The sequence below is a fragment of the Phocoena sinus genome, chromosome 1, assembly GCF_008692025.1.
Source record: "Phocoena sinus isolate mPhoSin1 chromosome 1, mPhoSin1.pri, whole genome shotgun sequence".
Taxonomy (NCBI): domain Eukaryota; kingdom Metazoa; phylum Chordata; class Mammalia; order Artiodactyla; family Phocoenidae; genus Phocoena; species Phocoena sinus.
The window spans coordinates 114,052,460-114,074,375 of NC_045763.1; the positions used below are offsets into that span (position 1 = coordinate 114,052,460).

A 21,916-nucleotide genomic window follows, 5' to 3' on the forward strand; every position below is an offset into this window, starting at 1 on the left:
TGCAGCATGTGGGATCTTCCCAGACCGGGGCACAAACCCATGTCCCCTGCATCGGCAGGCGGACTCTCAACCACTGCGCCACCAGGGAAGCCCTTCCCTCTTTCTTCACCTCTTTGAAAAATCTATTTCTTTGGAATATTGTTTTCTCTATCACTATCTTAGTTCAGGCCCCCATAATATTTTGCTGAGACAATATCCAAACTGGTCCAACTGATCTTTCTCTAATCCATCTATCATAGTGCTATCCATATAATCTTAGCAAATCATTCTGCTTTAAAACCCTTAACTTCCCACTGCCTATAGGGTAAACTCCAAACTCCTTGGTATTCTATATAAACAAGAGGCTTTATGATCTGTCCCCCGACTATCTTTCCAACCTCATCTCCTGGTCCCATATCAGGCTATTTACAGTTACCTAAGTATAGTATCATGTCTCCAAAACCCTAAAAAGCTTATTTCTCTATAAGAAATAGTCTTCACTCTTTATTCTTTGCACACTAAACTCAAAACATCTTCCTGGCTCCTTTTAAGTGAGTCCCTCTCTTCTCTGCTCCCCAAAACACACTGTATCTCAATTTTAGGAGCTATCTATCAATAACTATTTGGATACATGTTTATGTACTCCACTTAACTATAAATTCCTTGAAGGCAGAAATTATATCTTATTCCTTTTGTTTGTATTCCTTGTACCCGGCAAACAACAGATACAAAATAACTAAAGGGACAGCGACCATCATAACAGTTAAGATTAAAAAATCAAGTTCATAAAGCTTTGCCTAAACAAGACAAATTCTGATCTTGAAAGTGACCAAATTAGAAGATATCCCATGATTTAGCACTATTTTCTTATTATTTTCCTTAACTAAAAATCTTTTTCTCAACTGGTTTTATGTGGATAGGTAAGCCAATTTTCATGTCTATCTGAAAAAAATTCCTATTAGAAAATCAAGACACATTTCTACCTACGTATCAAAAGAGTAACTGTGAAGAAGACAGAGAGATTCCAAGTTACAGATCAATTAACAAAACAAATTAGACTTGTGATATAATGAAGAATATACCTGATCTCTGATTCCTGGCACAGAACTTCAAAAACCTTGAAATTTCCTAATAGTAGTGTCTTTGTTATGCCAAAGAGGTGACTTAAGGTGAACCCTAAGATTCCCTCAGGATGGAGGCTGGTCACTAGAGACCAACCACATGATTAGAGAGCTGAAACTTTGGGTGAGCCCAATCTACAGAGGGTGGAGATGGACCTGAGATTGAATTCAATCACATGGCCAATGATTTAATCAATCACACCTATATAGTGAAGCCCCAATCAAAATTCTGGACACAGAGGCCTGGTGAAGCTTCTTGGTTGGTGAACACAATGATGTGCTGGGAGCATGACACACCCAGATTCCACAGAGAGGGTATGGAAGCTCTGTGTCCCCTTTCCCGCCCCAGCTATTGCCCTATGCATCTCTTCAATTCCTGATCTGTATCCTTTATAATATAATTGTAATTGTAATTATAGTGGTTTCAGTAAGTTCTATGAGCCATTCTACCAAATTATCAAAACTGAGGGGTTGTGGTAGCCCCTAAACTTGTAGCAAGCTGGGCAGAAGTGTGGGTGGATTGGGGACACTGAAACTTGCCACTGGCATCTTAAGTGGGGGCAGTCTTCATAAAACTTTGCTCTTAACTTGTAGGGTCTTCTCTAACTCCAGGTAGTTAGTATCAGAATTGATCTAAATTGTAGGAAACTCAGTTGGTGACAAAGGATTGGTGTCAGAACAGTGACTTCGGAGAGGTCTTAACGTTTTTGTATGTTATATTTTTAAAGGAAGGGGAAAAAAAAAGGTTCTTATTCATAAAGCAGGTATTTCTGCATATGCTAGCTTTCCCTGCTATCTCATTCTCCAAGGTCCCTGAAACCAGATTCAGATTCATCCTTTCCACCCTGACTCCTATAAATGGCCTCTTGGGTGACGTTAATGTCCATGTAGATGATACATTCAACAACCTAAGCTGTCATTTCACTTTACCTTCACCTCAATTCCCCCACTTCTTATAAGCTCCTTCTCACAACTCTTAAATTAGGGGCCTCAGACTCAATATTCCTTGGAGCCAGATAAATCTCTTAAATATTTGAACTGGGCCAGATATAACACACAACAGGACACTGTGAGGACTGAGGAAAACTGAAGAACGTATGTCCCAACTAAAGACTTGGGGAGGGGGGAGGGGCGGCCACTACTGAGACCCAACCTTGATGTCATCCAGGAAATACGGATTAACTGTTGTCAGATGTTCTCATTTCTTTTCAAAGAAAAGCAGAATTCTGCATGCTTGTGTGAAATCTCCAGATTTTTAAATTTTAGCAATTAAAAAAACAAACTGTAGAAATCATCACAAAGGGTCATATATAAACCAAAGGCTGATGGTTTTTAATCACTACTTTAAATACTGAAATTCCTCAAAGCTGTCCAAGGCTCTTTTCTTTTCTCACTTTATATTCTCTGTAGGGAAATATCATCTCTCTCACGACAGGTAGATAGATAAACAGAGGATTCATAGATGTATAGTCTATTTTGTTAGAATGTTTCTGTAGAGTGAAACAGCTCACATACAATTGATAAATAGAATACCAGAATGACATGGAGTTCATATGTGATTTTTCAGAGTACATTAATGTTTTGAAGCACCAAGTTAGCAGCTAGACAAAGAATACTCTAACACAAACTAAATGCAGTAAACCATTGAACAATGTAGTTCTGTTCAGAATGCCCATTCACCCTCTTGGCTACAAATGGTCACAGATTTTCCTACAAGTGCTCATTGTGTGGTTCCCCCAACCTTCATGAGAAAGAGACAAATAAGGACAATAAACCAGAACCAGCTATATCTGGCATCACTTCATATTTATGATATGCTTTGTGTCTACAACTGAGCAGCTTCAACCCTTCTTTATATGTTTCTATCAGGCTACCTTCATCTTCTCCTAAAGAGTCCTATGTTTATTGTAGTATTTCTTTACTTATTAAACAATTTAACATGTATTTTTACCTGCTGCTGGTATTTTCTAGAATGACTATTTTTCTTGGTGCTCTGGTTACAAAGTTTCAGAGGTTTTGAGAGCCTGTTCCCAACTCTATCTTTTCCAGACATCCTTTTATCTTTAGTGAATAATATCACCAAAGTTTTTCAAAACCTCATAGTGAAATGCCCTTATCTCTAGCCCAAACATCTCTCTTGAGCTCCAGAACTAGATACCCAAATGTCTGCTCAACATCACCACCTGAAGTTTCTAAAGGCATCTCAAGGTTTATATATATTAAAAAGCAAACTTGTACTCTCCCCAAATCTCTCCTCCTCTAGTCTTCTCTCTATCAGTACACTGCACCATGAACCTCTCAAATATTCATGAAGGAGTCTGCCAACACCCTTAAGTATCATCATTTTATCTAGACTACTGCAACTGTCTACTAATTGGTTTCCCTGTAGCTATTTTTGTCCTCTACAATTCAATGTTCACACGTGAGCTAGAACAATCTTTTAAAATGTAAATTTAAAATCAATACTTCTGTCTTTTTGCTTAATATAAAATCCAAAATCTTTTAACATGTGGTCTGTCTTCTTTCTTTCACCACAATTCTCTCACCATTCTCTCTCTTGTATTCCCTCTCCTACCACAATGAACCTTCTGAGCGCTCCCCTGCTTTTCTAACATCTAAGCTCCTTTCCAGTTCAGGATCCTCAAAAGTGCTCTTCACCCAATCCTCAGCTTGGAAGCTTGGTGGTTTCACATCCTTAAACTGCAACTTTTTATCCTTGGACCATAACTAATAACTCTATCTAAATAGGCACCCCTCTCCCCTTAGTTATGTACCCTAACACTTAATTAATTTGATAGCATTTTTATCAATTATGCCATTATTTATGTGCTTACCACTCTATAGTTTGTCTTCCTTCACCAAGCTGAAAGTTAATGAGGCCAGATATGTCTTTGCTCTCTACTATATACCAGTGACTAGAAGAATGCTAGATGTTTTGGAATTCAATAAATAAATGAATGAGTGAATGAATGAGTAAATGAGTAAGTGGAATTCTGTTCACCTAGCTAACTACTGCTCATCCTTCATTCAAGTTAACTGTCTAGGGTCACCTTCTCAGGGAAGCCTTCCTGAGTTTAGGCCCCCATTTCATACTCCCATAGAACCCTGGACTTTAAATATATATATATACCATTTGTCACAACTTTTATGACATTTAATATGCAATTTTTTTATTACTCATCTCCTCCAATATTAAGATCCATGAGAACAATGAACCTGTGTGCTTTGTTCCCTATTATATCACAAGGGCCCACAAAGTACAATGTCTGGCTGACAGCAGATATTCAATAACTGCTGTTGATTAAACGTTTGTCAAAAAATTTGTTGAATGAACCTAATTAGAGCTTAGGATTTTTTCCTTCTTTATTACATTGTTAAAAACTAAAGAATGCTCAGCTCCACCAAGATAGCTTTTATTTTTCAAAAGTTCACAAATAATTAAAATCAGGAAAAAAAACCTCTTCTCTTTGAGGGGTTTATCATTTCCTCTAATGCACAAGTTTTTAATATTTGGGGGGAATAATATCAATTAACATTTGTGTGCTTACTATGTGCAAATCATTTTAATAAACACTATAATCTCATTTACTGTTTATAATAACCCTACTAATCCCATTTTCTAGGAAGGGATATTGAGGCTTACAGAGTTTACTTGGAGAATCTGAAAAAATATATGCATTTTCTCCTAAAAATACACACAAGCATACATACACATAATTTTACTTACAACATCAGAGATTTTATGGACTTTCTAGAGTTAATTTACAAACCCGTAGGGTTGAGATCTCTGATAAAGAACTTCTGACTTAGCGATATCTTATACATGAATAGGCAATGCTTCCTTTTTCTTGTTTTCTATCTTCTTTTCAATTTTTTTTTTTTTTTTTTTTTTTTTGCGGTACGCAGGCCTCTCACTGGTATGGCCTCTCCCGTTGCGGAGCACAGGCTCTGGACGCGCAGGCTCAGCGGCCATGGCTCACGGGCCTAGCTGCTCCACGGCATGTGGGATCTTCCCAGACCAGGGCACGAACCTGTGTCCCCTGCATCGGCAGACGGACTCTCAACCACTGTGCCACCAGGGAAGCTCCATATCTTCTTTTCAGTTCTTAAAAGACACTTTCTAGACATTACAAACGCATTACCTAAATTTGCTTTATGTCATTTTATTAAACCTAAGCAGCTTTTATGAAGATACCTAAAGGTACTCTGAAAAATGAAGTCCCACTAAATATTGAGTTAAATTTTACAAAGTTGATAATTTTGTTTGTTTTTGGCTGCACCACATGGCTTGTGGGATCTTAGTTTCCCAACCAGGGATTGAACCCAGGCCTCCAGCAGTGACGGCGTACAGTCCTAACCACTGGACCGCCAGGGAATTCCCACAAGTTGATAGTTTTGACTGTTTAGATTTTTATAATGAGACACATAGAGTTAACAACATATTCTTCCTGTAACATAGAAACACTTATAAACTGGATCAGTATATATTAAAAATCCTGCATAGGTATTAACAGATATCCACAACACTAAATCAACTATACTTCAATAAAATTTTTTTTAAAAATCCAGATATCTATGAGCTATTTCTCACTAAAGAAACTGTGTAATAAGCCTTTTTGCATAAGAAAATCATTTTTTCTGATTTCCAAAAAGTTGAGTATTATTTTTTGTTTGTTTTGATGATATCTCTTCTCAAAATTCAAAATTAATGCAAAGACATGCCTTATCTTACTTCTCACATCTACTGAAAATAAAAACTTGGAAGATAACATTTCAAAATACATTTATAAAAACAACAACACTAGAGCTATTAAAAGTTCATGTACACGTATCAGGCAACCAGTAGGCAAAATACACCATTTCTCTAACACAAACAACAGGCAACAAAATAACCCTCTTACCTGTCAAGGTCTGTACTGCCCTTTCGCTGGAAGGCAGCGGCTCCTTTCTGTGAGGCCGATTTAATGAAGTGTCCTGTGCAGAAAACAGTCCAGGGCTGTCAGTTAGTTTCTTTCGGCCACTGGAGTTAGGGTTTGAAACTCTGCAGCTCCCTATTGCACTTGTGAAAAGGTTTGTATGTTCATCACTGCTGGCCAGATCAGAGTTGGGAGTGAATCCCCCAAGGGATAAACTTGGAGAACTTTCTGAACAGTCAATCTGTAAAGGTGTCTGCAATCCCAAGGCCAATGGACTAGATTCTGAAGGCTCTCGGTGGACCCACTGCTCTTCTCTGTTTATTAAGCTTTTTGAAGGAGAGAGATGAGGGCAGGACATATGACACCGGTGCTTTTCCTTATGTTTATAGCGCTCTCCAACAGTATCCTTTCCAAATCGATAGCGCTTCAAAGATTCTAGGACAGATCTGGAAGAGCCAGTGTCCATGGAAACCTGTGGCTGCTCAGAAGAACGGTGTTCTCTGTGTTTGTGACGGTGCCTGTGTTTGTGCTCAACCATCCAACCATAGGCCATCTCGGGAGGGACACTAGGGTAGGTACTCATAGAAAGAAGGGGAGTCCTGCTGGTTGTAAGAAAGGCTTCCTGTCGAAGTAGCTTATGCTTTTTCTTATGGTATTTGGTGGGATTGAGAAGTAAATGACCAGCATGCATATAGGAAGGAGGTGGAAGTGGAGTGGTGAAAGATGGAGATGGAGGAGGTGGATAAAGAGTTGGGGGATATCTTCCATAATAACCTAATCCTATGGGAGCAGCTGTAAGGGGTGAGGGGGAGTAAGGCATGCCATAAGAAGGATAGAATCCAGTACTAGAAAGAGGAAAACTAAGGCTGTGCATAAAAGGCATTTCAGCCATTGCCTCCCTCATCTTAGGGGGTCTCCCTCTCTTCTTTTTTAAGTCAGGTTTTCGAATGTAGTGCAAAGGGTCTAAGGGGAAAGAAGGATGTGTATAGAAACTATTAAAGTTGATTCGAAAAATAGTTGGCAAAAGGTCTCGGGGGATAAAATGATGACTTCGATGAGTGATTCGAATTTCACTTAGGCGACTTATTAATTCCTCCAGATCTGCAATAAAGTCTGGATCCTGTCTATTTCGGAGTTGGGGATATTTCTTTTTCCGTTTTCGTTTTTGCCTTTTCATCTTGTCGTAGCTGAGGTAATCATGATTCCTGCGCTTACATTTATGTTTATGTTTTTCTTTAAGACTGCTTAGGACTGTAGAGGTTTCAGGGGGAATCAGAGAAACATGCTCAAAAGAATGCCTCCTCTTTTTTTGCCCACAAAATTTCTCTGCCCTGTCTGATGTGCTGTTATTATCTGTTCCAATTCCACTATCACTGGGAATGGTCTCATCACTATGAGACTCACTAATAGGAGAAGGAGTAGCTTCTTTCAGAGATGTGAGTTCACTCAAGTGAGAAGGAGAATTTGGCAACAAAGTAGGAGGAGATAACCGCCTCCTCCCCTTTGAGGCCTTCTTCATTGCAAGAGTCTGAATCATACTGCCTTGTCTGGAGTGTAAATGCAAATATGGCACTGAACTGGGTTCAACAAAGCCTGCATCACTACTTACAGGGCTCTGACCTCCACTAGTCCCAGAAGACTGAGAGCAAATAGGTGATGGAAGAATCTCAGAACTACTAGCAGATGAAGGCAGTAAAGGTGGAAGAATCTGTCCTAATGCTGACCCAGCTGCCTGCTGAGCTGTTTGTTCAAGAACAGCAAGGCTGGTAGGGCTACCAGAAAGAATGCCATTTAAGACAGTTTTTGGTTTTCGACCCCTCCTCTTTCCTATATAAATGGTTCCTTTCTTGCTGACATTTATCTGTTGGCCCAATTTAGAGCCAAATGTGGCGGCAAGACTTGACACTGTATTATGGAGTTTGGATTGCACTTTCCCTTTATTACTTGATTCTACAGAGCTTGAAAGAATCTGATTCAACAGTTTCTTTCTCTTTAAAGTCTTCATTTTATTTATTTTGCGGATAATTGTTTTCATTAACTGTCCATTGTTTCTCTTCGTAATTTTTTTATCTGGTTCCATCTCAAGGTCACTCATACTACAGACAGTTGGCCTGTGACTGTCATCTAGATCTTCTGGATCCTGAAGTTGATCCTCACTCTCAAAGAAATCACTGCTACTTCTATGGTTGTCACTTTCAGACTCAAGCTTGCTTGGACTTTCAGTAGCAACAAATGGAGCCACTGATAGTACAGGTGGCTTCATCTTGACTGGTGACCTCATTTGCCTCTTAGGTCTGCCTCTTTTTTTTGGAAAAGGAGACACAGACAGACTTTGTTTGAAGGAAGGAATTTCAATTTCTGGCTGTAAAATTGGGGGTTCTTGTTCTTCCTTAGACTGCAAAGAAAAAACTTTAGAGGCAGGAATTTTTAAAGTCCTTTTAGGTGGACCTTCCAGTTGAGGCATCTCCTTAGATTTAGGTCTTCCTCTTTTGGGTTTATAAATATCAGACAAAAGATCACTAGACACACACATACTGGAGGATAGTTTGTGAGTAGCAAAAGACTTATGAGATGGTTTTTCACTATCAGTTAAGAGAGCAAGAGATGGAGTTGTAGATTTGCTCAACTTTGGTAATCGGCGTTTAAGGAAGTCATGATCTACAAATGAAGATGGTCCAATGTTTTTCATAAACTTGGCTGGTTCGGAATTACTATTTGATAGTGAACTACAAGAAACATTTTTAAAAAGCTCTGATCTTTCTAATTCTAGCCCTTTTGGAGACCGGCATGTGCTTCTTGCCACCACTTTAGTCCACCGAGGTTTTCTTCCTTTCCTTTTTTTTAATGGTTTGGACTGCAAAGTAGTGCTTAGGCTTTCAGTAACTTGGCAGTGTTTGTCGGATGCAGTTACTGCACCAAGTTTTAGAAAGGGCTTGTTACTAAATAAACTAGTGAAGTTAACAACTGAAGGCGTAATTGTATGAATACTGGAATCAGAAGTCAAACTTGGCTTTTTTCCCAGAGAAGAGCTTATTCTTGGAATATCTATATGCGCAGTTTTGGAATCATTTACCTCTTTATCAATCCCTTTGCATTCAATATTCATGCTAAGACCCACAGACCTATGACCAATGTTCAAGTGGGTACTTTCAGAAGTAAATTGGTTCTTTCCGACAGATTCAGAAATTTCTTCCATTAGTTCTGTGGTAGGACTTAAAAGTAACGGATTAGGAGCCATCTGTGAAGACGTTTCAGGGGGACTTCTGGTTAAAGTATTAACAGATACAGTAGGTGATGGGGAAGGGAGATTGCTTTCTCCTACTGCACTAAAAGGGGATTTTGCTGTAGATGCATCAGAAGCAACTCCCATTTGAAAGTCCGGAGAAGTGCAATATACGGGAGGTTGCTTTTCATGCTTTGAGGTTTCATAAGACCCCCTTTCACTGGATGAGAAACTGTCTTGCTGAATGCATGTTCCTTCATTAAACATTTCTTTCTCCAAATTAATGATTTCCTTTCGAACTGAGAACTTTTCCAATATGCTTTCTTTACTCTGCCGTATAACATTCTTCTCAAAAGTTTTGCTGGTGGCACTGTCTTTCAGGGATTCAGAAAGTTCCTGACTTTCTTGACTATTGATGTTTGTACTACAAGAAGCCTTAAGTGGTTCCTGAGTGGGGAGCAGTGCTTCCGCTTTAAGGTTTATGGCATCTTTACTGACCAGTCCTGCCATAGGACAACTCACTAGTTTCTTTCCAATGTCCTTATTAACTAATCCGATTGTTGAATTTGCTACAATCTTCTTCGCACAGTCCTTGGCCACTAGGCCAACAGTAGAACCCAATTTCTTTCCCAAGTCTTTATTAACTAGTCCAACCACAGTGCCAAGTCCTAGCTTCTTTCCAGGTTCCTTATTCACTAAACCTGGAACAATACCAATTCCTAGCTTCTTTCCTGAATCTTTGCTCAGCAGTCCTACTGTAGTGATATTCCCTGGCTTTTTGCCTAAGTCTTTATTAATGAATACCGCTGTAGTGCCAGTTCCTAGTTTTTTCACAGAGTCCTTATTGACCAATCCTACTGTTGCATTAAACACTGGCTTTTTCCCAGGATCTTTAGTTACCAATCCAACCGCTGTGCTGATAGTTGGTTTTTTTATTAAGTCCTTATGTATTATTCCAGCTACAGAGCCAACGCCTGCTTTCCTGATCAAATCCTTGTTAACCAATCCCGCAGTAGTGCCAGTTCCTAACTTCTTAGGTTTTGTCTTGGAAGACTTGGAGGGAGGACAAGTTGCAATGAGCTGTGCCAACTTTTCCGTTACACTCGTTCCTCCATTAAGTAATGCCCTGTCCTTTAAATCAGGATCCTGGCTACCAACAAGAGTAGATGATGCTGCATTAATGTAATCTGTCATTTCTGAGTGTACTGGAGAAAGCTTCTTAGACAAAGGATTGTTTTCTCCTTGTGAATGAAGATGGATGCTCTCCTCAGACTGGCATTCAATGGCTGCAACATCACCTGATTTCTTGTACAACTTTGAAGGATCCTAAAATTTGAACAAGAAAAGGGTTTCAGAGAGAGTAAAGCTTATATACCATTTCAGTTTAGCATTACAATCAAACAAACTAAATGATGACAAATCAGATACAAGATAGGCAATAGTGCTTTTTTTAAAAAACTAACTAATGTTATACTGTCACGGTATGTTAGTTCCTCTACTGCTATATCAGACTATATAGATGTAATCTTTGTTGACTTTCAACCATATGAACATACATATTATTGAGTATTTAGAAATATCCCTATGGTATTTTTTGACATTGTTTTAAAAAGGCAAATAGTCTACTTTCTCGTTACATGGACTAAATATACATTAGCATATGAATGTACTGTTTTTGAAAAGATATTGTTAGTTACAATATCCCATGGTCCTCGTTTAAAATAATGGTTCTTTGCCTACTTCCTTATTTAATTTCAATGATTTCAAACCAATGCAGGACAATTCCTGACCAACTTTTACTCCTTTAACACATTCTTAATTATAATCTTGAATGAGCAGTCAAGTTCTCTCTTCATGTGAGAAGAATAGAAAAGACAATAAAATATGTTCATATTTTCTTTAGAATGTGTTTTTATATAAAATCTGAAGAGTTGAAAGTAACTTTTAAGTCATAATATAAATTGCTGTCTAATGTATGAATCCTCATTATATACTTTACAAATGAATTTATCATTTCCCACAACAGTCTGTTTTACTTTTAGATAACAAAGATTTTTTTCTTCACGTTTCAGCAGTTTTTTTTTTTTTTTAATTGAGGTATAACTGACATAAAGAGTCTTTCTTAACTATAAAATACAAATGAAAGACTTGAACAAATGTAAAGACATACTATGTTTGTGGATAGGAAGATATGAAGCTGACAATTTCCCCGAAGCAAATTTAATGTCATCCTAATAAAAATACCAACAAAATTCTCTCAGGAATAAGAAAAGTTATAACATTCATTGGGAAAAATATATAAGCAAGAATACCTAGCAAAATCTAAAAAGAAGGGGATAACTATCAAATATTAAATTAATTTTTAATGCCTCTATCACTAAAACAGTATAGCACATGAAAAGACAAAAGATCCAATGGGCCAGGATAGAAAACCCAAAACCAAATTCATGCATATACGGAAAAGTTTTGTGTGTAAAATGGTATAATCCCTACAAAATAGAAATTAGCAATAACTAGAAAAATACCACATGCATTTATTCCTCTGACCACTTTTAGGGGATCTACCCCAAGACATACTGGCAAAAAATCTAATGTTTGCAAAAAGCTAAAAATGTACCACCATTTTAATAGCAAAACCCTAAAACAGTCTAAATGATTATCTACAGGGGATTGGCTGAATAAATCAAAGTATATCTGTACAATGGACTGCCATAAAACTGGAAAAAAAAAGAGAAGATATCAATATATTGCTATCAAATGCTCTTTAATATGTATTATTAAATGAAAAAAAGCAAGAATTTGGACAGTGGTTATAATATGCTACCTTCTGTATAAGAAGACAGGTATATGAATATATATACATATCTGGTTATATTAAAAATAGAAGAATAAACAGAAGATTAATGAAAATAGTAACCTATGAGGGAGGAAACACAATACAACCAATATTTGATTGACTTAAAACTAAGGGGACTATCTCTTCTTTTGGACTGGACCCTTACAATTTTGCCCAAGAGGAAACTGGCTTTTCTGACAGTCTCATATTCAACTGACATATATTAAGCTTGCGATTAAAGAAACACATTTTCTTCCCATCTTGTTAAAGAAACAATATTCCCATTTTGTATTTTTACAGTTACTTTTCAAAACTTAAAAATTAAAGGCTTTATTAAGTATTTTAAAATATATTTATACCTGAAAATTGTGACACTTCCATTTTAAAACGTACCTTTAAAAATCTTTCTGAACAAACTATGACTATGTACCATAGCATAGATAACGCTCACAAACAAGACTAAGTGAAAGATACAGAATAAAAGTGTGTACCATATAACTCCATTTATATTAAGTTCACAAAGAGGCACGACTAATTATGGTATTTAAAGTCAGGAAAATGGTTACCCCTGGTGTGGGGCAATGATGAGAAAGGAGCACAAGATCTTGGTGGGTGCTGGTAATGTTCCATTTCTTAAACTGAATGCTGGCTACATGGGGTGGTTGAGTTTGTGAAAATTCACTGAGTTGTTACATTTATATTTATGTTATATTTCAATAAAAGTTTATTTTTAAAATTCTGTCTGAAAGAAAAGTAGAAACATCCAGCTCCCTTAACCTGCTTAAAAGACTGTACTGAAATCTGGTTTTTCAGCTTTGAAGGAAATGAATATCTCAGGTTAATTAAAAGCATCCTAAAATAGTTAGTATCCCACAGTAAATGGTCTATGATTAAAGAAGGAAAAATAAAAATAAAACAAAAAAGCACAGATAATCTGATTATGGTTTCAAAGATTTTTTTTCGTCCAAATCCTGACACTGAATAAACTGAGTGAATGAGATAATATTAATAAGATGTTGAAAGCTACAGTAGGTACTGGTAATATTATTCTCTTACCTTTCTAAGAACCTCTTAAAATGACAACCAGTAGTAAGAGGTATCATTTTTAAGAGTATATTATGTTAGTCAATGAAAAAGATATTGTATCAAAACATCATTTTAAGCATATAATTTTCTTCAACTTGAAAACAAAGATAAAAGTATGCTCATTAGAAAAGAGGGAAGGTATAAACACTACCATCCATAAATAAACAATTTTACATTTCATATGCTTCACCATATACTCAAATACATGTACATTCTTTCATAAAAATGGGGCCAAAAATGCTTGCGGTTTCATAGCCCACTTAAACAATACGAGGAAGACACCTTTTTACACAAATAAATTGAGTCAGACTATCAATTCAATGGTTTCGTAATAGTTCAAAATTCATAAAATCAACTTCATACTGGTTGCTTTTTAAACAGCGCTGTGAGGCATGCAGGATCCTAGTTCTCTGACCAGGGATTGAACCTGTGACCCCTGCAGTGGAGGAAGCCTGGAGTCTTAACGACTGGACAGCCAGGGAAGTCCCAGTTTTCGGCTATTTCTTCTTGTAAGGAATATAATGATGAACATCCAATTATATAAATGTTTGCCTATTTGTCCAATTATTTCCTTCAGATCAACTTCTAAAAGTGGAATTGCTTGATCAAAGGGTATATACAATAGGGACTTCCCAGGTGGTCCAGTGGTAAGAATCTGCCTTCCAATGTGGGGGACGTGGGTTCGATCCCTGGTTGGGGAACTAAGATCCCACATGCCGCGGCGCAACTAAGTCCATGCGCCACAAATACTGAGCCTGCGCGTGCACCGCAACTACTGAGCCTGCTTGCTCTGGAGCCCACATGCCACAACGAAGAGCCTGCACACCACAATTAAGACCTGATGCAGCCAAATAAATAAAGTTCTTTAAAAAAAGGGTATATATGATAAATAGTTACACGTGTAGGACAGCTCTGCATCAAGAAAGACTTTTTTTTTTAAAGCTGTGGTTTTCTTTTTTCTTTTTTTTTTGAAGATGTTGGGGGTAGGAGTTTATTAATTAATTAATTTATTTTTGCTGTGTTGGGTCTTCGTTTCTGTGCAAGGGCTTTCTCTAGTTGTGGCAAGAGGGGGCCACTCTTCATCACAGTGCACGAGCCTTTCACTATCGCGGCCTCTCTTGTTGTGGAGCACAGGCTCCAGACGCACAGACTCAGTAGTTGTGGCTCATGGGCCTAGTTGCTCCGTGGCATGTAGGATCCTCCCAGACCAGGGCTCGAACCCATGTCCCCTGCATTGGCAGGCAGATTCTCAACCACCGCGCCACCAGGAAGCCTCAAGAAAGACTTTTTTAATGGAAAAAAGTTTATTATAAAAATTCAGAGTTTATAAACACTACATTTCTGTAACCCAAGATAATACCTTGTGACTTGTGATATTCTGCATTTTTAGGCAATGATATTGCCTAAAAACAGAAACAGTAACAACTGACAACCTTGCTTCTGACGATTTTGAAATTAAACATCAGACTAACAGTATTCAGGTCAATCTTAATGTTCCCAAACCTTGACAACTGGGTGATTTGGTTATAGTTATCGTCAGAAAATACGCTCTCTCATTTACTGTTCCAATAAACTCATTGTTTTCATTTCAAACGCCATTATTTCTAGGATTAATTACTATTTGCTTCATTCAAATCCACTTGTTATCGTCCTGTTTTTATCAAATGGTTATCTTTTTGCCCATTTTAACCATTTCAAAATCTTTCAGATGGTTTCAATATTTCCAGCTCTTTGGTAGTGAAGTCTATGCTCATCTGTTGACTCTTTCGTGTTCTTATACAGCTTATAATGTGCTATGTGAGTTTTCTTTGTGTGAATGTCAATATTCTAAATGTGAAGAAAATATTTTTTATTCCCATTGTCAGTGTTTAAGATTTTACAACCTATAGATACACTTTTGGGGCATTTCTATTTACATTTCACTTACTGCCTGGTATTATGAACAAGACATCCTGTCACATGATTTTACAGGCCTTGTATATTTTTTCAGCAGTGTAATAGCTGTTTGAGGTCCATGTCTTTTTTCTGAATTGTGGAGTTTATCATTTCTTATTTAGAAGAGCCCTTAATATTTCTGAAATAATATTTCTCTCATGTCGTAATTTGTCTCCCAATTTACTGGTTGTCCTTCTACTTCCTATTATTTTTCTTAAAAAGAAGTTAAATGTATTCAGAAACATATGAAAAACTGTACTAAGTACCACACATATTCTGTCATTTGATCCTCACAACAACCATATGATGTGGTTAATGTAATTATCCTCATTAAATTTATTTTTTTAAAAATAGGAATAGTTTAGATACTAGATTACCTGGTCAAGGTTACTTAACCATTAAGTGATTGAAAGTATGCTTTAAACATAGTCTGATTTCATAGCTAAAGCTCTTAACCATTATAAATAGATAAAATAATCTCTAGTTTTATAGTTGTTTTCATAGCATAATTGGAACGATCACATCTTCCTAAAGATGACAATCTTCACCACATTTTCAACTAATGTTTTTATGGTCTCATTCTTACTTTTACTTTAAATTATTTATCTATTTTGAATTTTTAAAACATAATCTGTGGGTAGAGAAGCAGCTTTTACCTGAAAAGGTTTTGTCCGTTGTTCTAAGAGTTTTTCCATTTCTCATTTCACATTCACTGATTTGAAATACATTTCTCACATATTTTTATTCATATTTGGGTCTAAGCTCTCCATTTTGCTTCACTTACATTTATGTTTATTCCTGAGCCACTAATAATATGTGGACACTTTACAGTATGTTTTAATACTTTAAAAGGCTATTTTTTCCTTTTTGTAAGCCTATAGAAATTCCTTATTTTATTTATAACATTATTGAGATATAATTCACATACCATCAAATTTACCCTTTATGAGCACAAGTTCAATGGTTTTTAGTATATTCATAGAGTTGTGCAACCATAACCATTAACTTTAGAACATTTTTGTAAGGCTCCCTGGTTGTTTTTGCATATGTATACTTCTAGATGACCTTAAGGTTCATATAAAGTTTTGAAAAACTCCACATGGCATTAACTTTATATATTAAAACAGGAAAAAACGATATCTCAACATTAACTTTAGCTCCACAATAACAAAGCAAATGTTTTCTGCTTAGTCAAGTGTTACTAGATATTTATAATTTTATCCATATAGATCCTAAACACTTGCTGTCAAGTTTATTTCTAAATATTTCATAAATACTATTACTTTTGTGAATAATTTTTTTGTTACATTTTCTAACTCTAAACTGACGGTATTCAAGAACACTACTGATTTAATTTACTTTATAATCTTGAATTCTTGCTTCGTCAGGAATTCATTTTTTCAACAAATAGTTTTAAGTACCATTGTTTAAGTGCTAGGAATAACAGTAATGGAAAAAAAAGTCTCCTTCACTGAGATTTTATTCTAATGCATGATAGGGGTAGAGGCAATAAAAAGAGAGATGAAATATTCAGTATATCAGATGGTGAAATAGGCTATAGAGAAAATCAGAGAGTATAGAAGAAGAGGAAAGACTAGGATTGGAAAGGATTTGCAATATTAAAACATGTTGTCAGGGGCCTTCCCTGGTGGCGTAGTGGTTAAGAATCCATCGGCCAATGTAGGAGACATGGGTTAGAGCCCTGGTCTGGGAAGATCTCACATGCCGCAGAGCCCGTGCACCACAACCACTGAGCCTGCGCTCTAGAGCCCGCAAGCCAGAACTGCTGAAGCCCGTGTGCCTAGAGCCCGTGTTCTGCAACAAGAGAAGCCACCGCAATGACAAGCCCACGCACTGCAACAAAGAGTAGCCCCCGCTCACCGCAACTAGAGAAAGCCCACGCACAGCAACAAAGACCCAATGCAGCCAAAAAATAAATTAAAAAAAATTAAAAAACAGGTTGTCAGGAGAGTCCTGATTGAGGTTACATTTGTGCAGAACCCCAAAGGAGGAGTCTATGTAGCTGCCTGAGAAAAGAACGATACTAAAAAGAGGAAACAGCAGGAGCAAAGGCCCTGAGGCAGGAACTTACCTCATATTGATAAATTCAAGGAATCCAGGTTTGCCAGAGTAATCAAGGGAGGAGTGGTCAGGCAGAAGGTAGGGGGACAGACTTTTTTTTTAATCCAAGAGAGGGGAAGCCATTGGAAGCTTTTATGTAAAGGAGGTATGTGACCTAGTTCTTCATTCAACAAATATTTACTGGGTACCCACTCACTGTTGGAAATAAAACAAAGAAAAATAAAGACGAAAATCTCTACTCTCACAAAGCTTACATTTTAGTGGGAAAGACGATAAAGAAAAACAATAAACTTTTAAAATATTACTTGTTGGAAGGTGTTAATTGCTATGGGAAAAAGAAAAACCAATTCAGAGTGCTGTGAGAGAGTGCAAAATTGAGTTAGGTGACTGGACTAGGCCTCAATGATCAGGTAACATCTGAGCAAAGACATGAAGTGAGAAAGTTATCTACAGGAACATCAAGCATGCTAATGTGGCAGGACTTAAGCAACTGACTCAGGGAGAATAGAATATGTGATCAAAAAGAGCTATTATTATCATGGAGGGCCTTTAGGCCATTATAAAGGCTTGAGCTTTTACTCTGAATAAAATGGAAAAGCACTAAAAGATTTTGAACAGAAGAGTGATGTTTCACTTACATCTTCAAATATTCCCTCCCTCTAGCTGCTCTCTTCATAAAGCTATAAGGATTTAAGGGTAATAGCATGGAGTCTTGTTAGCAATCTATTACAGTTTTCTAGACAAGAGATGATAGTGACTTGGACTAGGGTAGAAACAGTGGAAGTGCTGAAAAGGTAACAAAGACTGTAGTTGGAAGAGAGTTGAAAATGACTATGAGGAGTTCAGTTTTGGACATGTTAAAACTGAAATGTGTTCTAAACATCCAAATAAAGAGGTCTGAACAGGAAGATTCAAATTTGAAAGACAACAGCTTATAGATATTTAAAACCTTGAGCCTGGTTCGCATAACCAGGTGAGGGTTGATCAATGGAATATTTATAAATGGAATATTTCCTGCCATATCAATAAACAAAGGATGTCACAGTCACCAATGACTGCAGCCCTCCAACGTGAGCTGGTAAGCCCTGACGAAACTGAGGGCTGAAAAGAATACCTGCCATCTAGCAGCCATCAGACTGCAGCCACTCCCTGTGGTGAGCCCTGAGGAAACTCAGGATGTGAAAATACAGGCCCCAGATAGCTCAGGTGCATATCAAAGGAATGATTTTAGTGAGCCCAGACTCTTGCATCTTCCTATATATAGAAAAGGGCTAAATTCCTTAACTTGAGATATCTGGTTTTAACAATAATCTTTTGATGTTCCCAATTACCTGCTCTTTGTTGCAAAACTCCTATATATCCTGGCTCCTCCCCTTACCTCCTCGGAGCAGCAGTTTCTCAGTTATCTGAAACGCTGCAGTCCTTGTTTTGCCCCAAATAAAACAACTCTCACGTTCTGTATATATATTTTTTAAGTCAACAGGGTGAATATAAACAGAAGAGTAGAGAATTAAAGACTAACACTGAGGCATTACAACATTAAAAGGTCAAGATGATGAAGAACTAGCAAAAGACTGAGGAGGCCAGAAGGCAGCAACAAGGTGGGGGGGGGGGCGGGGGGGAAGGCAGAGTGAGTGAACATGTGGTACCTTGGAAATGAAGTAAAAAAAGTTATTTCCAAGAGTGATGACTGCCAGCTGCTGCTGACAGATCAAACAAATGAAAACACGTATTTGTTTGTTGGATTTAGCATTGTGGCATGGGGATGGTCACTGGTAACCATGCAAAGGCAGTTTCTATAAAGTACAAGAGCAAAAACGTGGGAATTCCCTGGCGGTCCAGTGGTTAGGACTCCACACTTCCACTTCTGGGGACCTGGGTTCAATCCCTGGTCGGGGAACTAAGATCCCACAATAACATGATTGGAATGGGTTTAAAAGAGAATGGGCAGAGAGAAATCTAAAGAACAGCAAGGAAACAGAAAAAAGGAGGCAGAGCTAGAAGATAAAGTAGAATCAAAGTAGTTTCTTTTTTTTTAATGTGGAAAATAATGGCATCTTTTTATTCTCAAATGAAATATAGCAGTGAAAAAGAAATGAAAAGCCATACAGCCTTTAAGTTTAATACATATGTGTGTATGTATATACATGAAATCATTTCATCATTCATCCTCTGATACAAAATACACTTCTCATGTACTAAATTCTCGTACACACTTGGTTCTATTGATAGATACTCCATTCTGGGTCATTAATTTTCTCTCTATCCATGCACCAATACCACAATGTTCTAACCATTTTAACTTTAATTATCTGATAAGTCTTATTCCTACTGTTCTTTTCAGAAGTGTCTTGACTACTCTTGCTTATTTTTCCATATAAATTTTCTAAGCAATGCACCTGGTGCCAAAAAGTATGTATTACTTTAATTTTGACTGTTAAATTTGCAAACACCCTGAAGAAGTGAAAGGAGGGACTTGAACAGATATTTGTACACTGATGCTCACAGCAGCATTACTCACAAACAGCCAAAAGGTGGAAGCAACTCCACTGACAGATGAATGATAACATGTGGTATATATATGTACAATGGATTATTATTCAACTTTAGAAAGGAAATTTTGACACATGCTACAACAAGGATGAACCTCAAGGACATTATGCTCAATGAAATAAGACAGTCACAAAAATTCAAATACTATATGATACCACTTGTATGAGACACCTAGAGTATTAAGTCAAATTCAAAGAGTCAGGAAGTAAAACGGCTGTTACCAGGGGCTATGGGATGGGGGGAATAGGGAGTCACTATTTAACAGGAATTAACAGAATTTCAGTTGGGGAAGACTGAAAAAGCTCTGGAGATGGATGGTGTGTGAATGTACTTAGTGCTCACAGAACTGTACATGTAAAAAAGGTAAATCTGACGTTATGTATGTTTTACCACAATAAAAAAAGTGCAATTAAATTTTGGGACAACGGACACCTTTATGATTTTTTTATTCAACAACATTTTAAGCTTTTCTATTTGTTCAAAATTCACTAGTGTTTTGAAGCTTTCTTCCTTTAAATATTAAACCCTGATAGTTAAGTTTATTCCTAGATATTTCATCTCTTTCCTAATGGAATCTCTTCTTCTAACTTCTGTTTATTTGTATGAAGGCTACTGATTTCTCATTTATTTCTCTATTAGTCAATTACCTCACTGAATTCTCTTATTTTTTTTGACTGATTCTCTTGCAATTTCAAGGTATATAACATCACTTGCAAGTAACAGTAGTTTTACCTTTTCTATTTTTATCCTTCTAATTCCTATTTTCTAATTTTATTAACTAGTATCTCATTAACATTATTAAATACCAGTGATGAAAAAGGGTATTCTCTTCATCGACAGTCTAATGAGAATGCCCTGGTGTCCCTTCATTAAGCATTATACATATGTGTATACATATATATGTGTACATATATACATTTATATTTTTACATACATTATATATTTTTACATATTTCTATTTAACACATTAAGGAAATACCTATTTTATTTTTTAACTATTAGTATAATTAATTATAGTAACATATTTCCTAGTATTGTACTCCTTTGGATTCCTGGGGAAAAAACACAGCTCATAATGGTATATAGCTCTATTGTAGATTCACATGTAATTATATGAAACAGAGGTCCAGTATACCCTTTACCCAATTCCAAAAGGATTGCTTGTGTTGTCCCTTTATAATGCATAGTTCTTTTAATGTGCTGCTGAAATTGTATGCTGGTAGTTTACTTAGCATTTTGCATCATAATGCCTACATATGAGGAAAAGAAAATTTTAAGCCCATATTCTTTAACTCAGGAAAGTATAACTGAAGTCAGAGATTGTCAGCCTTAGCTATCAGTTGTTAATGACACGGAATGCCTTAAGACAAGCACAGAGATATCACAACGTTCAGTAAAGATAAGTGAATATTTATGAACTTGTTTCTATAAAGTGTAAAGCAAATCTATTCTGTATCTTCCCAAATTGAGATATGCTTAATTAAGCCTTTTTGGTAAGACAGGCAAAAGACTTTGCTCTGACATTTAAAGATTTAAAGTTTCGAGGAATTATTTGTAACCTTGAGACTAAAATGAAGTCATTATAGAACTATACAGACTGTTTACTATAAAAGATAAGTTTTTATCACTAAAAATTATCGATGTATATTCTTAAGCAGTGATATAATTAAATAACAGAGTAATATACCTTCAATTAATTCAACAAATATAGAAGGGACTGTGTGTAGTCCTCCTTGTATATGTATTTAAAAGTAAGCTAAAGTGAACCTTACCTGTATTCAGAAGAACCTGAATTTTTGCTTAAGCAAGATTATTTTGTAGTTTCCCTTTTTGTGCTATCTTTGTAAGTTTTTAGGATTAATTTTATACTCATTTTTCTTCCTTTCGTATGCTCTGAAACATTTAAATCATTTTGAAATTATCTTTCCCTGAAGTTTTACAGAATTAAACTAAAGCCATTTCAGACCAGCATTTTTTGACAACAGTAGTAGCTTTTTGAGGGACTTCTCCATTATATTTATGGTGATTGGTCAGTTAAAATTTTCTGATTTCGGAACTCAGATTTAGTAAATTATCTTTTTTTAAAAATCATTTTCACTTTTCACATTTATTTGCATAAAATTAAAAGCAGACAAATTTCTTATAGTTTCCTTTTAACTTCCACTGTATCTGGAATTATTTGCCC

General features: G+C 36.5%; 1 protein-coding gene across 6 annotated transcripts in view; it reads right to left on the reverse strand.

Annotated features, from left to right (window-relative positions):
• Positions 1-21,916, reverse strand: part of ASH1L (ASH1 like histone lysine methyltransferase) — a 217,358-nt gene that overhangs the window by 145,056 nt on the left and 50,386 nt on the right. For all 6 annotated transcript variants that reach the window (XM_032622913.1, XM_032622947.1, XM_032622924.1 and 3 more), the window contains one exon: positions 6,002-10,565. In XM_032622913.1, coding sequence (XP_032478804.1) covers positions 6,002-10,565 — 4,564 coding nt within the window. The remainder of the gene's footprint in view (positions 1-6,001; positions 10,566-21,916) is intronic.